At 38.3% G+C, this 24,362-nt stretch overlaps 1 protein-coding gene across 8 annotated transcripts in view; it reads right to left on the bottom strand.

Moving 5' to 3' along the window:
• PIKFYVE (phosphoinositide kinase, FYVE-type zinc finger containing) overlaps positions 1-24,362 on the bottom strand; it is an 82,367-nt gene that overhangs the window by 45,795 nt on the left and 12,210 nt on the right. For 5 of the 8 annotated variants that reach the window (XM_043577660.1, XM_043577663.1, XM_043577658.1 and 2 more), the window contains 10 exons: positions 20,856-21,063; positions 18,590-18,679; positions 15,479-15,617; positions 14,037-14,194; positions 12,733-12,844; positions 11,654-11,801; positions 10,945-11,112; positions 3,203-3,262; positions 1,192-1,321; positions 595-775 (listed from right to left, as the gene is read on the bottom strand). In XM_043577660.1, the coding sequence (XP_043433595.1) occupies positions 595-775; positions 1,192-1,321; positions 3,203-3,262; positions 10,945-11,112; positions 11,654-11,801; positions 12,733-12,844; positions 14,037-14,194; positions 15,479-15,617; positions 18,590-18,679; positions 20,856-21,063 (1,394 nt within the window). Of the gene's footprint in view, positions 1-594; positions 776-1,191; positions 1,322-3,202; positions 3,263-10,933; positions 11,113-11,653; positions 11,802-12,732; positions 12,845-14,036; positions 14,195-15,478; positions 15,618-18,589; positions 18,680-20,855; positions 21,064-24,362 lie in introns of those variants that run through there. The other 3 variants (XM_043577665.1, XM_043577666.1, XM_043577661.1) reach the window with 2 other exon arrangements.

Below are 24,362 nucleotides of genomic sequence, written 5' to 3'. Positions count from 1 at the left end.
TGTTATTATTTAGTTCCATTTTTAATTTTAACTATTATGTAATCAAATCAGAACAGAAGTTCCAGAATATAGCTCTTCCTTTCAACCAATAATTAATGGCATCTAGCACGACTGTCTATTTACCCATTTCCCACTCTCTACAGTATTAGCTGGTGCTCTAAAATACTAATCTGACCGAACAAATTGGCAAGTAAAACCATTACTAAGTCAAACGTCATAGGCAAAAAATACATACAGGACTCCATTTCCAGCTAAATAAAGCAATTACCCACTGCTTTTCCTCAGAACAGTGACAGTAATCTGTGGGAAGAGGTCTTCTCATAGACGACACATCAAGCAAAAGGAAGCAAGAAAGGAAGAAACCATATTTGCTTGGTTTCCCAATTCACTCCACGCCCAACTCACCCCTTCCATTCACCTCTCACTTCCTATGAGTGGCTTCCATGACCACTGAGTTCATTGTTAACAAACATATCAGGCAGAAAAACCTTCCCCTCCTCACCGAGAACCCCCTTTAGATGACCATTAAGAGCCAAATTACTGCCAGGCCCACCGATCAGCACCTAGCATTAGAAAGGCATTAGCGGAACTCACTTTTTTAATATGGACAAACTGACGGATGTCCATGTCATCATCCCGGTTCTTGACATCAGGTCGGACTGTCTGAACAACCTGGCAGACCAGTGATACAATGATGTCCCTCCAAGATGGTGACAATGACTCATTATGGAGCAACTGTTGGAGTAGTGCCATCATGTGGTTATGATTAGCTGAGCTACAAAAATGTCACAAGAAAGAAGTTTGCAGAGTTAATACCGCCAGAGACAAGAATTCTGAAAATCAACAGGCACTCTACAAAGAAATAAGCATGGGAATTAGGGCTTGAAGATCTGTTTGAGTCAATCTTATTTTATCTGCGCCTTAATGATCTTGCACATGAATGAAATCTGTGAGTATATTCAATTAAGATAACCCCTTTAATTCAATGAAATTTTACCCCATAAATTACAGTGGGCACAGACAATCACAGTTGAGGACTCTTACAAGAAAGTTCATCAGAATAGGCTTTATTTCCTAAGTAATCTTAGTATTTTTGATTTCATGAGGAAGAAAAACTACTATGCATAAGCCCACCAAGTCACCGAACATTATAAAAGTGGAAAATTAAAATCAAAAAGCTCACTGCCTTACAGCAACCTCTCCATGGCTTGTTTCTCTCCATTCTCCTCCCTCAGCAGCTCCAGGTTGTTATGATGCCAACCCAAAGGTGTGAAAGGCAGCTCTTTGGATTTTTCCTCAACTCGACGATTAAATAAGGATTCTAAGTATAAAATAAGAAATTGTCTTTCGCTGTTGCATTTTATACCATATACTTACAGGTTAAGAAAGTGCCAAGTTATCCTTTGAAATTTTTTAAAGTCTGTCAGTTCAAACTATTGGTATAAAAAGGCAAGGACATGTGTCAATACACAAATAAAAAAATTAAGTCTGACTTAGATCATCAACTCATAACAGCCAAAATCAGAGACAGAACACCAGAAAGCAAATTTACGTAAGTGACTAGGACTCTTAAGCCAACAATTTTAAATATGGCTTCTGAGAAACAAATGAGATTTTTTTATAGTCCTTTTATTCAGCTGGGGACATTAAAAAAGGAGGCCAGCTTTCCTTATAAAACACAAACTAAAAACTGCATTCAGCACAACTCTGAATGCTGGCAGAACAACATGTGATAGCGTGGGTGCTGAACTTGAAAGAGAAAAGCTCAGCTCTGATACGTCTGAACCAGCATGTGACAGTGTAGAAAGTTTATCCAGACAATTCTTAATAGTGTTTCTTTCTCAATATAAAAAACAAAGGCCTTTTTTAAAGCCAAATTTTTATAAGTCAGACCCAAAAATGAACTACAAAGAAACATTAAAACATGGTAACAATCTATGTAAAATTTTGTAAAATCTTTAAATTTTTAAAAAGAATGAAAGTGGATCTAAACAATAAATAGGTAACATTAAAAGTTTTGCAAAAAAAAAAAAATGCTCACTATATAACTACTGAAAAATGTGACTGAATAAATAGAAAGAGGTGGGAAACGTTTACAAAAATTCTCTCATCCTTCCCCCCTCTTAAAGCCAACCAAACAAACAAAACAGCTTCCAACATAATGGTCCAGCACTATAAAGTAAAGAACATGTCCACATGCGAGGAACAAAAACTGTACATTTTAATTATGTAAACAGCGGGCCTATCAACTTCTGGTTGAACCAGGTGTTCAGAGGTGAATATAGAAACCCTGCTAAATTTTGAGATCAGCTGCGAATGGCCCCCCATGCACCAGCCTGCCCCACCTTTTCTCTTTTATTTGAAGCCCTCCCACTGTCTAAGGTCTAGGCTGTGGAGGGTTATGAACTAATTAAGCATGTCAGTACTCCACAGTAAGCTAAGTAGGGAAGGTGTAAGAGAAGATGTACTCTTCCATACTGCCTTCCGTCCCCAAGATATGGACCAGCAGAATCAGTTCTTTATCTCCTCTGCCCACTTCTCTTCCCAGTTCCACAGGGCAAGCAGCGTCCTCAATTGGATGAGATCTCCTTGGAGGCTTTCTGACAGGTTTGAGAATCCTTGATGATATGTATGTCAATACTTAATATTATATTCATGATTTGGAAAGCATAAGCTATGTATGCCTTTAAAAGAATAAAATGCAAATTCTAGGGGCGCCTGGGTGGCGCAGTCGGTTAAGCGTCCGACTTCAGCCAGGTCACGATCTCGCGGTCCGTGGGTTCGAGCCCCGCGTCGGGCTCTGGGCTGATGGCTCAGAGCCTGGAGCCTGTTTCCGATTCTGTGTCTCCCTCTCTCCCTGCCCCTCCCCCGTTCATGCTCTGTCTCTCTCTGTCCCAAAAATAAATAAACGTTGAAAAAAAAAAATTAAAAAAAAAAAAAGAATAAAATGCAAATTCTATTTAAAAGCTTTTAAACAATTACCCTTCAGATCAGATAGCCTGTCTCAAACCAAGTCCAAGTTTATATTCTTCACTCCCAACATTCTCAGAGTCACCATATGTATCAAAAACTGTGTTCCCATTATATTAAAACAATCAAATTTATTTGCGGTACCTACTCTGTGCCAATCAGTGTGCTAGGCCCTAAGCACATCCTCACAAACAAGACACAATATCCCGTGTACAGCTTTTGAGAAAATTACCTTTGATGAAGGCGTCACTTATTGAGAGTTGTTGTCCTCCATTGTCAGATATCAAATACTCTGCATACCAGGGAGAGAGCAGAGAGAGTGGGAAGAAAAGCAGAGACTTATGACTGTAACTTGCCAGCGTAATTATACAGAGAACACACCTACACACGAAGTATTACTCATACTAAACCCAACACTGCCCAGCCAATTCAAGAGAGCGTTAGGCTAAAAAGCATCTTTAGACTTATTCCACACACTTCATACTAAACTTAACAGACTTGAAAGACTTGAATAATAACTCAAAAGAACCTTGAAGCAGTAAAGTCAGATAATCTTTTAACAGATTGCTTTTCCCTTATCAAAGCTGAACCAGTTTACGAAAATTGAGATCTTCAGTAATTTAGGCATGAAAAGCCAAAAAAGTTACACTATTTTTCTCATGAACAGCTGTATGATTTCACAGATAATGACTCTGTCTATACACAAAGTAGTTCTTGGGTAGAGAAGCCACCTGAAAAAATATATAAGGTGTTTTTGTTTTTTTTTTTAATTTCAGACTACAAGCTATAAAGCAAATGTAATACACAAGTGACACTGGCAGGGAATAGAGATAACTCATCAGGATTTCTAGGAGTTTCTGAATTAGAGTTTCAGTTTTTCAAAATTCTAACCAAACACTGCCAAATAGTTGCCAGAAGGTAACTGAACACATGCTGTGTGCTTTTAGAACTTTCAGAATATTAAATACTTCTCTTACAAGTGAAACTTATCCTTCACTTCCCCTGTAACTTTTCTAGGTTCTTTCTACTATGCAAACTAAACCACAACGTATTTTAAGCCTTTTAAATAGATTTCACTTATAACAAACAAGCTTCAGAAGTCATTATGTTTATAAGCCAATATGATCATCCTTTGAACAAGAAAGCAGACAAAAATTTTTACATAGAAAATTCATGTGTACCAACTCAAATACAATAAATCAAGTATGTGGACAAATAAAAATAGATGTTATACTTCATTTCTGTACCTCCCACACAGAATGAATAATGCCAACCTGTTTGTTCAACTAATATATTGGCTTTGCAAGCTTTACTTTTCATATACATTTACTTTTATATATATGTACGTATGTAATATATACTTCCTAACTGCCCCCCCAGGAGTGATCATTTTCAAACATACAGAATATCCTGTATACCCTTCACCCAGATTCAACAACTGTTAACTTACCACATCTGATTTCTTTCCACATATATGTATGTTTTTCCCCAACCATTTGAAATTACACACATCATGACACTTGACCACTAATACTTCAGCGTGCATCTCTTAAAAATAAGAGCATTCTTGGGGGCACCTGGGTGCCTCAGTTGGTTGACCATCCGACTTTAGCTCAGCTCATGATCTCACAATTCAGGGGTTCACATCGGGCTTTGCACTGACAGCGCAAAGCCTGCTTCAGATTCTGTCTCCCTCTCTCTCTGCCCCTCCCCTGCTCGCTCTCCCCCTCTCTCTCAAAAATAAACACTAAAAAAATGTTTAACATAAGGGCATTCTTCTCATAGCCACAATACCATTTATACACTCAAAAAAATTGACAATGTCTTAATATTGTCAAGTTAGTGCACATTTGAATTTATCTGTTCCTAAAATGCTTTAATAAATTTTTTGCCTCAAACCTGGATCCACTAAGATTCACACATTGCATTCCCTTCATTCTCTTTTAGAACAGAGCAAACTCCCTACCTTTTTACTTAGTCATGATATTAAATTTTGAAAGAACCCAGGCCAAAGGTCCTGTGGAATGTCCCATATTCCGGATCTGATCGGAATGCTTCCTCATGGGGCGGTTTAACTTGCTATGTTCTCCTGTAAATGGGAAGTTAGATCTAGAGGCTTATGGAAGCTATGATTTTCACTTCTCTAGGTTCTACTCACAAACTTGTCAAGACTCGTTCAGAATCCTGCTTCAACACAAAATAAAATGTACTTTAATTGTACTACTCTCCAAATTTTACCACCAGTGAATAATTAATCAAACAAGATCCCACTGTTTCAGTTTTATGAGCTTATGAAAATGAGGGGCTTGCTTACATAAGATAAAAAAACAGCAGATTGTTTTTTAAGTGCAGATATGTCAATCAATTTTAGAAATCCAAATTTCCTTAGCCTCGGAAGATAGAGGATGATTCCTAAGAAAAGAGTTCATAAATATTACCTTTAACTTCAATGGAAAGCTAAAAAACCACCCATTCCCATTTGTATTTTTAGAGGAATGAAAACCGGAGGCAGAGGAGTGTTTTATTCTTTCACTTTACTACCAGTTCACTCTGACGATATTTACTTTCTGGTAATCAGTGTCAATCTTAACCACAATGCAGAAGAAACACAATACTGTATTTCAACTTCACAAGAAAAGCAGACAAAGGATAATTCTTGTTAGTATGCTAAAAACTAACAGGAGAGAACTGTGAAAGCCAGAAACATTTATTAAGTCCATAAACACCTAGAAAGTCCTTAAATTTTAGACTCTCTAGGTTGCAAATGACCTTAATAATTACCTTCTTTCTGATGCTGAATCTCTTCTATTCTGTTCTTACTGAATAGGCTGAAGGATTCCTTACATTCCTTACCATTCTTTTAAAATGTCAAATCTAGATTTCTCTTTTCAGATTCAGAATTAAAAGGAAACTTAGAAGTCACCAAGGTACCTAACCTTTCATCCAATGTAGGCATCGATCCTCATTAACTCTGAAAGGTGGACATTCAACACCACCTGGGCACCCCCAGCGCCCAGCAGCAAGAGCTCACTACTCCTAACTCCTGAACCTAGCTTCTCCTTCAGCCATATACAAAATAAATATAATTTCTCTCAGACAACATCACACGAACTATTAAGAACAACTTTCGGGGCGCCTGGGTGGCTCAGTCGGTTGAGCATCTGACTTCAGCTCAGGTTATGATCTCACGGTTCGTGAGTTTGAGCCCTGCTTTGGGCTCTGTGCTGACAGCTCAGAGCCTGGAGCCTGCTTCGGATTCTGTGTCTCCCTCTCTCTGTGCCCCTCCCCTGTTCACGCTCTCTCTGGTCTCTCAAAAATAATAAACATTAAAAAAAATTTTTTTTAAAAAAAGGACAACTTTCTCCAGAGTATTAATAGTAGATGTTTTAAGCCTAATTACATTATTTTACGTTTAAAGGCGTTAAATTTCATCTTATTAGCCTCAGTCGATTGCTTAAGAAAATCAAGATATTTAGATTTCAATTCTGCTATCCAATGTGCTAGTTATTCTTTCCATATTTTAAAAATTTGTGAATCTGGAAAACATTAAAAGTGCTGACCAAAAAAAACAAGCTTGTTGAGCAAGAACTGAATACAGATAGACAGCCCTACAGCATAACCTATGAGCATCCCTTTTCCGTTGATATCAGGTTACTCTTTCAATATCTGGCACAACCATTAAAGTACAAATCCATGTGTTATATTAAGAGTGACATCCTTAAGTTCCTACATTTGCCAAACACACTAATCTCTTTATGTGTGTTTTTTGTACACAGACTCATAGAGACTCGAGTCTGTGCTATTAACAGGTAAACATGACTATTGTCTATAACTACCTCCTTAGTATATAAGTGCAAAACTGTCCTCTTTGTCCACAAAGTTATTGAGACCATTAAATGTCTTATTAACATCAAAGACAACAGGATCCACCACAGTCTCCTGACCTACCAATCTCCTACTACCATAAAAGAAGGAAATAGGGTTGTTTTGAAAAGACTTATTATAGTAAACCAACACTGGTGCCCACTCACCACCACTCCCCTTTCTAAATACAACAGTACATTCTTTTCATTACATTTTTCTACAATTTTGCCAACTTTTTAAAAAAAATTTTTTTAACGTTTATTTATTTTTGAGACAGAGAGAGACAGAGCATGAACGGGGGAGGGGCAGAGAGAGAGGGACACACAGAATCGGAAACAGGCTCCAGGCTCTGAGCTGTCAGCACAGAGCCCGACGCGGGGCTCGAACTCACGGACCGCGAGATCATGACCTGAGCCGAAGTCGGACGCTCAACCGACTGAGCCACCAGGCGCCCCCAATTTTGCCAACTTCTAATGTCAAATCAAGAACCTACTTTTTCAAAAGTTTATTGCCTCTGTCACTACAGTCATCCTTTTCTCCACCCTCTCCTTTTCTCCACAATTCTAAGATAACGAACTCTGGCCCCCATGATCACAGCTCTAAATTCTTTAAATAATCTAGTATATATTTTGACCGAACCTGACAAAAGACTAAAATAACCAGGCATTCTTGGGGCACCTAGGTGGTTCAGTCCGTTAATCATCCAACTCTTTATTTCAGCTCAGGCCATGATCTTGCAGTCTGTGGGACGGAGACCCATGTTGGACTCCGCGACTACCTCTCTCTCTGCCTCTCCCTTGTTTGTGCTTGCTCTCTCTCGCTCTCTCAAAATAAATAAACATTAAAAATTTGTTTTAAAAACCTGGCATTCCCTATCTTCTCATTATCTTGGACTTCACTTTCCTTTTAACCATGTAAATTCTTTCCTGATAAGATTATCTCAATGGAGGCGAGGGGGGAAGCTTAAATTAATATTATATAAACTTCCTCGTATCGCTGGCATTATTTTTTCTTTCTTTACACCACAATTTTAAAAATCTTTTCTGAGGGGCACCTGGGTGGCTCAGTCAGTTGAGCATCCAACTTCAGCTTAGGTCATGATCTTCACGGTTTGTGAGCCCCACATCCAGCTCTCTGCTGTCAGCATGGAGCCCACTTTGGATCCTCTGCCCCGCCTCTCCGCCCCTCCCCCCCGTCTCCCCCCCAAAAATAAAAAATAAACATTAAAAACCAAATCTTTTCTGAGATGTCCTTGGCATTTAGTCCATCCATCAGCACAATTTAGACTTCTACTATCCCTTTTTTAAGTGCTAGCCCCCACTTTCAGATTCATCCTCATATAAAGGTTATCTCTCACAAGTTTTGCAGACCATCTTTTTAAAGGGTTGAGAGCAGAGAGGTTGCAAAAGATTCATGGTGATTTTTTTCAACTGCAGATGCTTCCCCTTTAAAATTCCTTAGGGATACAATTTGAGGTTGTAAAAATACTGTACAAATTTCATTATCGAAGTTTCTTATTTCATTCCTCTCCCAACATTACAAGGTCAGGCATCTAAAGCAAATTGTCTAACTGCCCAGCAGTCCACCTTTTGCTATAATGAAATCTATAAGGACCGGTCACTTTCTTCATGGTTTTTTCATAATTTGCTTAACTTTCCAAGGTGTGAAATCAACATCAAGTCAAACATGTATTTCACATTCTACTTTCAGCAAAACAAGACTGCATTGCCAACACACTCGTCCAGAGAAGAGCTATCCTCTGTCACAACAGATGCCACCTCTGACCCACGCCTGTCATTTCCAATACAAATGCATCACCCAGTGTGCTCCAGGGGACCAGACTACCGTTCATGTCACCCAAACGTCCGTGTCTAGTGGACTGTCCTTTCACACTCGCCCAAATGCTCTCCACCGTTTTTATAATTTTTGATGATTCCCATAAAGACCTGTATCTTACTCATGTTCAATGCCAGTCAGGTCTCCTCTTTTACCACATCCTCTCTAAACTTCTATTTTTGAATAAGACAAACATTTTTATTAATGTAACTTTTTTGTTGTTGTTTCAAGTTTTTATTTAAATTCTAGTTAGTTAACATATAGCGTATATGAGCTTCAGTAGAATTTAGTGATCCGTCACTCACATACAACACAGAACGCTCATCACAACAGGTGTCCTCCTTAATGCCCATCACCATGTAGCCCATCCCCCACCCACCTCCCCCCACCAACCCTCAGTTTGTTCTCTATCGTTAAGAATCTCTTTTGGTTTGCTACCCTTTTTTTCCCCCCTATTACTGTAACTCTTAAACGCTATTTTACCACTCCTTGAGCATAATGGTTAATATTGACAACGATGAGGGGCACATAGGTGGCTCAGTCAGTTAAGCGCTCAACTCTTAATATCAGCTTAGATCATGATCTCACAGTTAGTGAGTTCAAACCCATGTCAGGCTCTGCACTGACCGCACGGAGCTGCTTATGCTCTCTCTCTCTCTAACTAAATAAATAAACTTGAAAAAAAAATATTGACAACCATAAGAAATTTGTCGTAGAAATGGGGGTTTGTTTCCAATTATTTTAGCATAGATGTTTAGGTTCAAAAATTTCTCTTTTCTGACCATATTTTTACACTCAAAATAAGAAGTAGCAAGGAATTACACAAGCATTTCCAATCTGAGGAAACAATTCAACTTCAGAGAGCTAAATGTTAAAATCCAAACCTCAGGTGAAATCATAGAACAAATTGTTTCATCTTTATAATAATGATTTTCTAGTTACTACAACATAATGAAACCTCACAATTATTTATTTACTTACCTATTTTTTACTTTTACATAATTTATTTACTTTTACATAATGCCTCTTTAGGGCTAAAATTTAATTTGGCTTTAAAAAATTTTTTTTAATGTTTATTTATTTTTGAGAGAGAGAGAGAGAGAGAGAGAGAAAGAGGCAGAGCACGAGCAGGGGAAGGGCAGCGAGAGAGGGAGACACAGAATGTGAAGTAGGCTCCAGGCCCTGAGATGTCAGCACAGAGCCCGATGCAGGGCTCGAACCCAAAAACCATGAGATCATGACCTGAGCTGAAGTCAGATGCTTAACCGACTGAGCCACCCAGGCACCTCAAATTTGGCCTTTAATTATATCCAAAAGAGTAAACCTCAACATCCATTTTAAAAAAGCATTTCATTTCTTAGGTACTGCCACTAATGGATTTTAGCAATGCTTTACCTTATTTTTCCTTTTATATCAAATGTCTTTTGAATATGGCCATTATTGTTTGTGAGTCAGTAGAATACAGCTTCAAATAAGACAGCTAAAAATAATGCATTCATTTTGTATCACTCAGAGAAGAAAACTTTTTCACAAATATGGCATAAACATAACAAGCGTTTTTTCTGAGGTGGACACAAGAATGATATTTATTAACAAAGGGAAATAATAACTAGTACGTGGCCTGGAAGTACACGTGCGAGTATGATCAACACAATCCTTCCCTGCAAACAAATATCTGTGAGAAGCTTCTTCACAGTTAGAAACCATGGAAAAAATACAATGATATCAGGAAATAAATTTGCATCCTCGGTCTGTTCTTTCCATAATAAGCATTTTAAATTCTAGTAGAAAGATGTTTTGGAATGTGTGAATATCCCCCTGCCCCCCACCGAATATAGTTCAAGCACCTGAAAAGGTTTAGTGAAATACTACATTACTGGTTAATAGCACAAGCATATAGGCTTTAAAACGTTAAAAAAAGAAAGAGAAATAAATAGAGCAGAACGTCCATGTTATAAATGCCAAGAAATGCCACCTTGGAAGTTGCACATTATGCTACAGGGAAGAGCAGTCTGATGTAGTTCCTTTGAAAGACTACAAGCTTTATTTAAATTGGGTGTGGTGGTACTGAGGGAGAAAACGAGAAATAAAAGGAACCGACCAAAAAAAGTGTGGGGAGGGGGTGTGGGGAAAATGAGAAAGGGTGGAACAAAACCCACACCACGTCCCCTCCGCCGTGTGGGACCGACGAAGCCAGAAGGACAGGCTGGCGTGAGATCCTACGGCCCAGCTCTCCAGCCTGTGCTTGGATTCCAGACGGTGACTACCTCCTACCTTTTTGGTCAGCAGGGTGAGGGGGCACATGTGGGTACTTGGAGGGCTTCTTGATATGGAAGTTCACGTTGTCCAGCTCCACGTTCAGGCTGATGGACGCGGCTGAGTCACTGTCCACTGTGGACTGGAAACTGCTGACTGATGTGCGCTTGCTAGGACTGGCAGAATCTTTTAGTGTTGGGGAGGGGAAAGAAATATAGGGAGAGGAGGGGAGTAAAAACGGGTTTCATCAGGGTATTGGAGGAAAGGAGAAAAATGTTTTTTTAATATACAAGCCCAATGTGCAATACCAAAATGGATACAGTATTTTCACGTACTTCTGTGTAGCCTTAATAAAATTTGAACATATTAAATATAAAATGAATTTTTTAAATGGAGAAATATATTGGAGGTTCTGCAGAGAGAAAGTCTGATATCATAGTGAAGAGGTGAGAAAGTTGTCTGCTGCGATATTATTAGCTCAGAGTTATTTTTAAGCTGCTGCAAACTAGAGACTATGGCAAAATCTGAAAACGCCAGTAGCCTAACAAGTTGGTTTCTTAAGAAAATACTGTATCTAGAACAAGGATTGCTATCAGATGTTTATGTTTAGTTGGAGCCAAAATACTTAAAGTAGGATTCTTTCAACTAAACAAACAAAACATTCATTTTATCAGACATACACAGTAATGAGTCATAAAAATTAAAATGTTAGAAAGTTTAAACTCACTAGTCAAATTATCGTCACCTTCTTCAGCTATCTGTTCCGTGTCACTGTCATCAAACTTTATGTCTTTAAACCACGATGGCTCAGAGTGTCCTTCCACAGAGTTCACGGAGTCGCTGTCTGGAGAAGGGGTCTCGGAAAATTCTGTACTCTGGAAAGATCAAGACAAGAGCCAAGTCATTCACTTTCAACAGCAACGCTGTGAGGCTGTCACACTACAAATAAACGCTAGCCCAATACTTCTACAAAGCTAACCACTCAAGAGATTTACATAAAAATAAGCTAATTAATACAAACTAAGTTGCAAACCAACGTTATGCTGACAATTCCACTCTTAAAATTATAATTCTCATTAATCAGTAGATTTAGGCAGCACATTATGAGCAGAACATAATATACAGATTTTACAGTGTTTCATTTCCACCTTTTTAGTCCTGAGAGTGAACATGGCTTAGAATTTATTCTAATCCTATGTCAATGCTAGGACACATTCTGGAAAGCAACTGTTAAATTTTAACAAATAATACCATACCTTTGTCTTTTCTGACCTCTGAGTTTCCACTTTTAGCTCACAAAGGTACGACTAAACATTATACACAACAAATTAACATAAACCAAAAGTGAAAGCTTATCTGCTTAAAAAGTTCTATTTTAAATAATTTCCACTTCCCTAATTAAAAGACATATACACACCCATCATTTTACCATTGCTATACAATACTGCTAATGCGTCAACATCTACTGCATGGGTGATACTAAATTTTTTCAATCGTTTAATTACGTATACTCTCTCTTAGTCCTAAAACCACAGGCACAGTAAAACTGAAAACCATTAAAGGTAAATAACAGGCAATGATAATACAGGGTCAAGCTTAAGAAAAGCCATACCAATTGAAAAGTGTCTCATTCCAATTGGTTTTTCATACCACTGCTACCAAGTAAACCTGTGTTTAACTTTCAAACAACAGAGAAAACATGTTAGGAAAATGTATCTGTGAGTAATTCAACTACTTTTTATTCCCACTGATCAAGAAAGATTTCCCAAGCGAGCTATGTGCTCACTGGCAGACACGGAAAACTACCTGCAATGGCCTGTACAGCGCATACTCATCCCTGAAAAGCTGGTCGTGATGACTGACACAGTCCAGCCAACGTCCATCGACCATGGCTTGTCCAATTGCTATAGCTTGTGCCCTGAATTAAGACCAAAAAATTAAAACTTTTAAAAGTTAGGATAATTTCACAGGTACAAGATGAGACACAAGATGAATTTTCTTTCCATTCTAATCAGTTGAAATTTCAGATGGTCCATGGAGAGGTGAGGGGTAAAAGAAGCAAGACCTGGAGCTATATTAAAAGATTTTTCCAGATACCAGAATAAAGGAGAACCTGCTGATAAGGCAGTCCTACCAAAAACTAATTTTATTTACAACAAACATGTATGAAGTGCTCAAGTGCTCAGTGCGAGCATACCTCTGTACTTACTAGAATAAAAAAAAAAAGGATAACATGGTTCCTGCCCTCAAGGAGCTTACAGTCTTGATGAGATGACAATACCACGTATTACAGACATAGGTATGAAATATATATACATAAATACATGAAATAGACACATTTTATTTATACGGCATTTCGCAATTTATAAAGCTCTTTAGCCCATATTATGAAATAATATCCTCAGGGCTTCTTCACAGGACCATATATTTTCCTCACATTGGAATTGAGAGCTCTAAGTCTCAGAGAGATTAAATAAACTGAGTAAAGGCACAAAACTAAGAGAAATACAGGCACAACTGGAACCCAGGGCTTCACTGCTAACCCTTTACTCTCTCTTCCTACATACTTGTTTCTTCCCAGGAAAGGAGCAGCAGCTAATCTAATCAAGTAGAACAGCTTAGGGATGTGATATCTTGAAAGGTAACAGGACCTGTCTCTTCTTCACAAATGAATCATGAGGCGAGCTAGGATACTCCAGGCATGACTTATGGACTCAATTCCCAAGATAGGTTGTAATGTCCAGATTAGGGAACAGTAGCAGGAGAATCCACTGTGCTTTTAATATCTAGCTACATTCCCCAATCCTGCTTAATCAGAGAGCTTTGTGTTGTGGGAATTACTACAAACTTCTGCTTTTAGTAAATAAGGTAAATTGCGACCCCATTTGGCTCCTTGCATCTATCTGCTACTATCTAAAAGCTAGGAGGGAGAAGGGGTGACTAATTAGCACCCTAAGCACCAAATGCAGAAACAAATAGCACCCTATTCACAAAACATAACATTTGCTCCTCTTACTTATATCTCAATGTTATAGCCTCATTATAAATAAATAAATAAATAAATAAATAAATAAATAAATGTCAAAAAGTCTTTCTTAAGATTACATTACCTTGTAGCAATGTGCCCATTGCGGATCAACCAGTTGACTAATTCTTTTCCCACAATGCAGTTGGGATGCGTTCTCAGCCAGTAACGGTGATCCTGAAACTCCATTCCACTACTGTGATGGCAGATTTTCTTCCACAGGTCCTTTAACTGAACACTGTCCTAAAATCACATTATAAGCAAATAATTACTCCTGAGAAGGATATGACATACCTTTTCAAATTCTCTCCTGTGATTTTTAGACTCATAAAAGGAAATTCAACTTGAATTTGTCAGAGCTAACTCCCTTGATTTAATAGAAATGACGTGCATGGGGAACAGCTTGAACTCAGCTCATCTAATTTCAAACATAACATTTTCTCTTAAAAACCACCATTCCTAATCAATTTTTTCAGTCAATGGCGTGTATGATCAGTCCCCTAGTTATCTAAGTACAACACTGCATACTCCTCACTGGAGACAGGGCAAGGGAGAGGACACAATCATCAGTCACACTAATCTGTTTCTTGTGCCCTTCACTCCACCAGCTTCTCACCATTCTCACCTATACCTAGCTGTCTGGTGAATTTTCCTGAAGAAAGGCCTTCAGTGCATTACTCCCTGCTCAAAAACACTCCCAGCACCTACAGATTCAAATCTAAACTTGTAAAGGCTGAATTCACCATGTTCTACCAGGTGACCCCAAGTAACTTCCATTCTCACTGCCCACAGACTCTAACTTAATCTCTCCCCCAACCTCACCTAACTTATAAACCCTACTTTGGTCCATGGAAAATGTCATGTTCCTTTTCACCTCTATACTCTGTCACACCTTTAAACAAGATTTATTTTCCTCATTGCCTTACCTAAATCCATTCCATCCTTCAAGGTCCGGGTCAAGCCCTTCAGTTGAAAGCCTTTCCTGACTCCCTCACTACTAAGGATCTTTGTATTTATTATTAAAGTATTACTTGTTTTACTATTTAGGACTTGTCCATCAGCCTCAATTCTACCTTCTGAATTGTAAGCTTGAGAACAGAAGCCATTTTCATTTCTTTAAGTCACAGGATTAAACACGGTTATCTGACACACAGATAAATTCAATAAACAACTGATTATTATCTCATATAAACATACAATAGTAAATGTACGCAAAGCATTTCATGTGTATGCAAAACATCTTTCAAAGTTTAAAAGCAATCTGGGACCTAACTAAAAGTGGAACTCTTATTATATAGATACCTGAATTCTGATCTTACCAGATGAAAGGGGTCAAGCAAATATTAATACAAATATATGAGCATGCAATGCTTAACCACTTTCTTAGGTGATTATAATAAAAACTTTATTTCCTCTATTAACTTATATGCTAAGTGGCTTTTTGTAGGTTTCTTAAAAAGAAAAATCAATAAAATAAACAATCTTCATGCTCAAACTAGCAATGGGTCAAAGATACTGGACCAGTACCAGAAGAATTTTGCGTTCATCCTCAGTGGTCTCTGTCCTAACGTATGTCCGGTTAGCCTGCGGACTAACAGATGTCTCATATGAAGACACCATGGGAGAGCCAGATCGATCTAGTGACAGGTTAGTAATGCTGGCTGATCTGGAAATAAAAACAGAAAGTGAAAACACAATTGTAAATTCTTCATCGATCAATTACGGTGAAAATTCATTTTTAAATAAATGCTTACTTGCCAACATTAAGGGTACTTTTATTTTTTTTAATTTTTTTTTTCAACGTTTATTTATTTTTTGGGGGACAGAGAGAGACAGAGCATGAATGGGGGAGGGGCAGAGAGAGAGGGAGACACAGAATCGGAAACAGGCTCCAGGCTCTGAGCCATCAGCCCAGAGCCTGACGCGGGGCTCGAACTCCCGGACCGCGAGATCGAGACCTGGCTTAAGTCGGACGCTTAACCGACTGCGCCACCCAGGCGCCCCTTAAGGGTACTTTTAAATGCAGTTATGATGGCTATGTATGATATTATCATTGGGAGAAGCTGACAGAAGAGTTATCTAAAAATTCTCTATACTGTATTTCCAACTTCTATGTTAGTTTAAAACTACTTCAGAATAAGTGTAAAGGAAAGGCACTATGGAAAAGATTACAGGAGAGTAATGGCAAATGTAGTTCATATATCAGTAATATTTCAAAGAAAACATATACAAATTCTTGTTAAAATGCTGAAAATTCGTGTGCGGTTTTTTTGTTTGTTTTTGTGTTTTTAGCTGACAAATATAAAGAATCACAGACTAAATGCAAAAATAATCTTGCAGATCAGCGACAGCAAACTATGGCCTACAGACTAAACGGTTTTTGTTATAACTGATAAACTAAGCGTGACTTCAGATGAACATCTATAATGTTCTGATAAAATACTAACTTTGAACCCCACTAAGCAAATGTTACCCCCCTCAAAATAATTCCTTTCTTATTAGACCTACGTTACCTTCAATTATATTTTGAATTTGATCAATTAAAAAATGAGTGAAAATTTGTTTCCTCTCTTATATTCTGACATAATATCCTTAATTTTGTCTTTTGGCAAAGTTACCAGATAACTGATTTGTAAGTGGAATATCAACAGCATCAAGCAGGCTTCTATTTATTAAAAAATTATAGCTAAAAATTTAGTTAGCTTCTACTTAGAAAAACTGAACCCAAATTTTAGCTTCTATGTAAAGGGTAAAAAGGCAGGAGCATCTACAGTAAGTTAGATACTATATGACTCATTTAATCTGCACAGGCACACTATGGAGTAGGTACTAGTAAATCCATTCTACATATAAAGAAATCAAGAATCAGAGATTAAGTAATTTAAGAGAACTCAGCTAATAACAAGGCTGCCATTCAAAACCAGGTGTTAACTGAAAAACTGCTCTCCCCAGGTCAAAGATAAAGATCCTTTTAAAATAACTTAAGGGGCGGAGCACCTGGGTGGCTCAGTTGGTTAAGCTCCAACTTCTGCTCAGTTCATGATCTCAGGATCCACGGGTTTGAGCCCTGCATTGGGCTCTCTGCTGTCAGCATAGAGCCCGCTTCAGATCCTCTCATTCCTTCTCTCATTGCCCTTTCCCCGCTCATGCTCTCTCTCTCTCTCCCTCTCTCAAAAATAAACATTAAAAAAAAAAAATTCTTTTTTAAGTTTTTTAAAACAGACTCTCCAGTAGCTTCCCATTTCACCCAGAGTAAATGACAAAGTCCTTACACTTAACTGTAAGAACACTGTAGTCCAGGTACACGGGACCTCTTGTTACCCTTTGCCAGGTGTGCTCCTTCTAGGAATTTGTCGTTTCCTGTTTTTGCGGTACATTCTTCTACATGGTGAACATTCCACATGGTTCATTCCCTCACATCCTTGGGTTTTTGCTCAAATGTCACCTTCTCAGTGAGGTCTTCCCTGACCTCACTATTTAACATCTCAACCTCTACCCCTATGTTTTATTGCTTATTTGTGCTTTCAATTTTTGTGTTTGACTCTCTGCTGTATTCCACTATCTAGTTTATGGGTACTTAATGATACTTGTCGAAAGAACAAATTGAAAGTATGTTAAACCATAGTCATTCAGATGTCTAGTTCTCCAGGTTTATAACTACTTAGTCAACACTTAAGCTTGTAAAAAAGAAAGCATTTTCAGTGAAGAGGTGTGAACATTAGTAAGATCCAGTAAGGTGAAAACTGAGGAGGAAGTTTGCAGGTATAGAATGACTACAGGCAACTATTTCTTTTTTTTTTTTTTTTTCAACGTTTATATATTTTTGGGACAGAGAGAGACAGAGCATGAACGGGGGAAGGGCAGAGAGAGAGGGAGACACAGAATCGGAAACAGGCTCCAGGCTCTGAGCCATCAGCCCAGAGCCTGATGCGGGGCTCGAACTCACGGACCGCGAGATCATGACCTGGCTGAAATCGGACACTTAACCAACTGCGCCACCCAGGCGCCCCATCCAGGCAACTATTTCAAGGACTTTGGCTAAGAAGAAAGGAAATAATTGAGAATACAGGTCCTAGAGATGAACCATAAAGGAGAAATTTTTGTTTGTTTTTAACAGGTGACCTGAGTTTGTTTAAATGCTAACAGTAAGAAGTCAGCAAAATGACTATTAATGTACAAACATCAATAGGATAATTAATAAAAAATGAGCAGGGATGGGATCCAGAATACAAATGGAGAATTAGCTTGGTCAAGAGGTAGAAAAGAAAAAAAAAAAAAAAAAAATGAGCTCCAAATGTAATCAAGTTGGTAAGTGGTGGTAAGAGTTAAGGAAGTGCCCATCTGTTACCTCCTCTCTTCCCTATGAAATAGAAAATAAGGCCATCTGCTAAGCTAGAAGACAGAGGAGGCTGTGGGTTCCAAGATCTGAAGCCAGTGGAAAATATTAGAAAAGAGACACTGAAGAGAATGCAAGCCAGAGCTAACTAGCAAAAGGGAAAACAACAGTTTAATTCAGCTTTTAGAGCTAAGAAAGTATAACAATCAATCTCACCCATTTTCATCTGTTTGTTCTTCTCATTACTATGAAAAAGAGAAAAATTCAAACACAGAATATAAAGCTTTCATTTGGCAGCTTACCTATTTCGAGCAGGAGATTTCCCAGCATCTTCTTGAACAGATACAAGCCTTGTTGAAAGAGGAGTATTTGAGGAGTCTGGATGAATCAAACTATAAAGAAAGTAGAAAAATATGGAGATGCTTTGGGACAGTAACAAGCAAATCCAATTTCAATGAAGTGCTTTAACATTTAAAGGCTGATTGTGGGGCGCCTGGGTGGCTCAGTAGGTTGGGCGCCCAACTTCGGCTCCACTCAGGTCATGATCTCGTGGTTCATGCATTGGAGCCCCGCATGAGGCTTTGTGCTGACAGCTCAGAGCCTGGAGCCTGCTTTGGATTCTGTCTTCCTCTCTCTCTGCCCCTCCCCTACTTGCGCTCTGTCTCCCTTTCTCTCAAAAATAAAACATTAAAAAAAAATTTTTTTTAATAAAAGCTGATTGTTTTCCCCTGCAGTGATGAAATTATGCATCAGTTTTATTTTATTTTAATTAAGGTAGAAACTATGTTTTTTTACATTAAGTGCATCAAATGCCAAAAGACTGGTAGTTTAAGTATATAGTATGCCCTTAAAATAATACATTGCTTGGATGGGTATTCCCAGCATTCCTTCATCAATCATATACACAAAACTGAAGTTACCTTGGGGGGAAATCCTGAATTCATGTATTTTATTCTCAGTCCCCATAACCCACTGGAATAGCACTGCAGAATCGGACAAACCTAGGTCCAAATGCAGGCTCTCCATCTGACTACCTGTATGAACTTGGGTCCATCACTCAATCTCTCTGAACCTCAGCTTCTACATCTGTCAAAAGGAGAAAGCAGTGCCTATCTCAGAGATGGGAAAACCAAAAAGAGAATGAACATCAATCAGCACAGAACTAAAATTATTCTACCTTTGACATTAATCCTACATCTCTCAAGAAGCTTTCAAAATCTGGTTTATTAGATGATACTTGCCAATTCTGGGCTCACACAATAGGGCCAGGTACAACTAAAAGGCATTACTAGCTAACGTAAGCAAGAACTGAGAATTCCTACATTTTTTTATTGTTCTATTAAATGTAGAATCAATCTTTAAAATTTATAAAATACATGTAATGTATAAAGAATCATGATGCCACAAATAATAATGCACCATTAGCACTGACTCCGAGATGCTTATATTCCCCTACCCAATCCCGTTCCCCTCTGGTCTCTGAATGAAACTATGGTTGTAAATTTTGTATATAGCATTTTGTTCCTTTTCTTTAAGTTTACCACGTTTGTATACCTAGACAGTGTGGTTTTGTATATTCTTGAACCTCATAAATAATCACTGTTATATATGGGCCTTTCTTTTGTGCTCCACATTATGTCCCTAAGATTCATACACATAGAATGTAGCTATAACATAGTAATTCTTGACTTCTGTTTAACTTCATTAGCTATGTATTAATTCCTCATACCTTTAAGGGGTGATCGATAAAATAACTTGTAAGAAAGAAGTTAATTAAAACTCTAAGCTATTTGACATGGCCAGATTTAGTGTTACGCATAAGAATATAACTTAGCTAACAAAAAACAATCAGAAACTGATGAATTTATGATTCTAATTCAAACAATTCCAGGTAACTTCTAAGAGTTAATAACATCCTTCACTAGCAGGCGATGTTGCATATTTAGACCTATGGAAAAACATGAAATGTTCCTTAGGAAGGCAATATAATTCCATTTACACATATTATAAAAACAAACCTTAAGAGCATTCTCTTTCTCTAAGAAAGCTACATTAGAAATTAATCTCAGGGCGCGTCTGGGTGGTTCAGTTGGTTAAGCACCTGACTTCTGATCTGAGCTCAGGTCATGATCTCAAGATTTATGACAACGCAGAGCCTGCTTGGGATTCTCTCTCTCTCCCTCTCCCGGCTCGTGCTGTCTCCCCCTCTCCCTCTCTCAAAATAAATAAACTTAAAAACAAAAGGAAATCATTAATCCCAATAACTTCTGTTGCCTATTCAAGAAATATTATCAAGATCATATATACACCTTACACTGTTCTCGGTGCCAGTGGGTAGAACAGTGAGCAAGAATGATACAAAGTCTCTCCTCTTGCAGAGCTTACATCCTAATTAGTCAATATAATCACAATAAACATTCTGTGATCCTTTTGAAGAAAGCCAAAGAAAAAGGTGGGGAATTTGTAGGAAATAATAAAAGAAGATAAATATTAACTGAAGGCTCTCATGGGTCACAAGACTATCTGTAGCTCTCAAATATAAATAAAATTGTAGTTAAGTGATAGTACCTTTGCCAAGCAAAATCATCCTCCAAAAATATGTTGCGGCTGGCTTTTCTACTTCCAACCGGTGTTCGAGGTTCATTTGGATCAAGTACAGACACAGAGGAAGCAGAATCTGAAAGAGCATTCAAGTCTTCCCCAATGGAATTACTGTCTGTGGAATGAGCATAACTTAAGGCTATTTTTCTACAGTATGTGCAAGCTCGGAGGTCCCCTAAGAGGGAAAACAAAAAAAGAAAATTAACTCAAAAGATAACAATAACAATTTAACACAACACATTAAATTCTTGGGTTAACAGTTACTCGAGTAACAGGAAAACGTCTTCAAGTAAAGACCACCAAAAAAGAGGTTTTAAAAATGCAAAATAATTTTGTTGGCTCATTTATATATTTTAAAAACCATCATTATGATAAATTCACCCACGCATCCAAATTACCTCAAATATTTATTAATGAGTTAAGAAAATAGCACTCTGATACTAGAAAACTCTATTTTTAAAAGAGTATTTTTCGGGGCGCCTGGGTGGCTCAGTCGGTTAAGCGTCCGACTTTGGCCCAGGTCATGATCTCGCAGTTCGTGAGTTTGAGCCCCGCGTCAGGCTCTGTGCTGACAGCTTGAAGCCTGGAGCCTGCTTCAGATTCCGTGTCTCCCTCTCTCTCTGCCCCTCCCCAGCTTACGCTCGCACTCTGTCTCTGTCAAAAACAAATAAACTTAAAAAAAAAAAAGAGTATTTTTCAAAAAAAAAAATGTATTTTTCAAGATTCTAAAAGTGAAACAAGGGGCAGTAGGCTCAAGGGAAAAAAAAATTCAAATAGATTAAATAACCAATACAAATGAAAACAACATATTTTTCCTCAGCAAGAAAAGAGGAAAAGAGGAAAGCATTACGGAGGTCTCCATTGTGAAGTCCTAAGAGGGGCCTCCACAAGGGGGCACCATTGTAAAAACAAACAGAAAATGGGCTTACACACAGTATGAAGCACATAGGTGAAACTATTACAGAAATTCTTATAATGAACGTTAGTATGGAAATGAAATATTCTTCAGAGAACAAACAAGGTAATTTAATACTCTCGTACATTGTAAATTTTTTTAGAACACAGCCCCCCCCAAATGTTTTCATTTCTACCCTGATTTTCTGTAACCACTATTCATGTGATTGATTTTGTAACAGTTTAGTGTACTAAAAAAAAAAAAAAAGATAACTAAACTTCACAAATAACATGTTATTTAACAATTCTACCTTAATTTTTTTTACCATTAGCATTAGAAAACTGAAGTGACATGGAACAGAAGATTTCTTAAAAGCACCTGTACTCTGTTTTTACCATAATTACTACCAAGTATAGTAAATGGTGTTTTATGAGGTACCCGAATGGTTCAGTCAGTCAAGCGGCCGACTTCGGCTCAGGTCATGATCTCATGGTTTGTGAGTTCAAGACCCGCATCGGGCTCTGTGCTGTCAGCTCAGGGCCTGGAGCCTGCTTCAGATTTTGTACCACCCTCTCTCTCTGTCCCTCCCCCACTCATGCTCTCTCCCTGCCTCAAAAATAAATAAACATTAATAAATAGTGTTTTAGGTTTTTTTCATTTTAACACTACAACTATGTAGTGCTCAGTTTTTGTTAAGTTATGCATATATTTTAAGCAAAATTAAATACCACTTGTTGCATTAAAACTAAAGAAAAATATATCCACTGCAAACAGGACTACAAAAAGTGACCTCCAGTCTGGGATAAATGACAGTGTTAGGACATACCACCATCAGCTGACCAAAGTAGAATTGCAGTAAGGAAGTGAAATCACATCCTGCAGAAAGGTCTTTAAGTTCCCACAACAAAGGCTTGGTTTGTTTCTTACTCTAAGGAGAGCTCCCTTAACCAGTCAGCGATCAGAATAAAAGTGACCAGACCAACACAGCCAAGCCTGAACTTGAAAGTTTTCATTTCATGAAGAGTCTTTATCAGCAAGTGCCTGCTGAACACATGCCTGTGTTATGTGATGGGATACAAAGATCGATGAGACAGCTCTCCCGCCAAAGAACGCAGTCGGCTGCGGTGAAAGACACATCTAATGAAGAAGTTACATGACAGATACAGAGATATTACTGCTACTACACCAATAACTGTTCGATATTCATTCATCCCTTCCCATGTGCCATACATTATTCCGGGTACTTTTACGTTTATTCACAACTACAACATACAACTGCATCCAGCATGTCTTATCCCATTCGCAATGGGTTGGTTAATTTTATGTGTCAACTTTATGTTTGGTCAAATAGTAGTCTAGTTGTTGCTGCGAAGGGTTTTTATAGATATGATTAACGTACACAATCTGTTGACATTAAGATTACCCTCCATAAAGTGGGTGGGCCTCCTATCTTAAAAGATTTTTGTCAATTTAGCAGGTATAATGAGATAGACTGGTTGCTCCTAACTGCACTAGACAAAGTGGGGGGAAAGAAAAGGATGACCTCAGAAAGTCAAATTCCCAGGTCAAGAACTGTACAAATTACCTAGAAGTTCCTATGTCTTCCCTGAAAGAAACCACTATCTCCTATAGCAAAAGAGCTGAAAATCAAACTAAGAGTTTCATCCTGCAAGTGGCTAAATTACAACGCACACTGAATTATTAATCTTGTAGTATGACTGCTACTAAAATAAGGGCACTGATTAGGGAGGAATGGAATCCTGAAAAGTAGAATGGGGATATATGAAAAGATCCTGATGAAGCAGGGGACACTAAACCCCAAAATTCTGCTGAGTCTTCTTTGCCTTTCTTAGCCTTCGCACCCTGTCAGAGATTAACCCTGCTTTGCCTGAGAAATCCAAAATGGCCTGAGTTTGCTACCTTACCAAACACTGCTTATTCTGCTCAGGACCCACTCCCACCACCCTCTTTGCTTCTAGAGTTATAACATGACTCAAGTCCCCACAAGCCCTGAAAGGTAAGGTATAGTGCGACCCATGAGAAGGTGCACTACACTCCAAAAGAACTACATGATTTTTCTAACTTACAGGGACAGAAACTCAGGGAATAGGTGTGGAAGCAGACATCAAAGATATAGAATAGTGGAAAGAACATAAAGTAGGACCAAGCTGATTTTTGATATGAGCCCACTAAGCAAAGATTCTGGATGGAATATCATAGCTTAAGGGGTAAAAAAAAGGGCTCTAAGAGTCTGGTTGGTTGGTTGGTTGGTTGGTTGCCTGGCTGAAACATGGACCAAAAGCAGCTTATACTAAAAGAAGCTGAAAGGCCAGAACTGCCCTGGTATACAATGAAGGAAGGGATGCAAAGACATAGCAAGATTATAATGTCAAGAGTGAGCAAGACCTGCTCACTCACCCAGGAGGATCTGGAGCCTATGCCTTTCATGACCATGAGAAATAAATTTGTGAGGGGAGCCCCAGCATCCCTGTAGAGCTTTGTGGTCACTGTTCTCTGTAGGTCAGAAATTACAGTGGGAAAACTGCTGCCACCGAATTGGAAAACCTAAATGCAATGGA

The sequence above is a fragment of the Prionailurus bengalensis genome, chromosome C1, assembly GCF_016509475.1.
Source record: "Prionailurus bengalensis isolate Pbe53 chromosome C1, Fcat_Pben_1.1_paternal_pri, whole genome shotgun sequence".
In the NCBI taxonomy this organism is placed as follows: Eukaryota; Metazoa; Chordata; class Mammalia; order Carnivora; family Felidae; genus Prionailurus; species Prionailurus bengalensis.
Note: the sequence above shows the minus strand (reverse complement) of the source record. Positions and strands in the feature narration are given on the sequence as shown.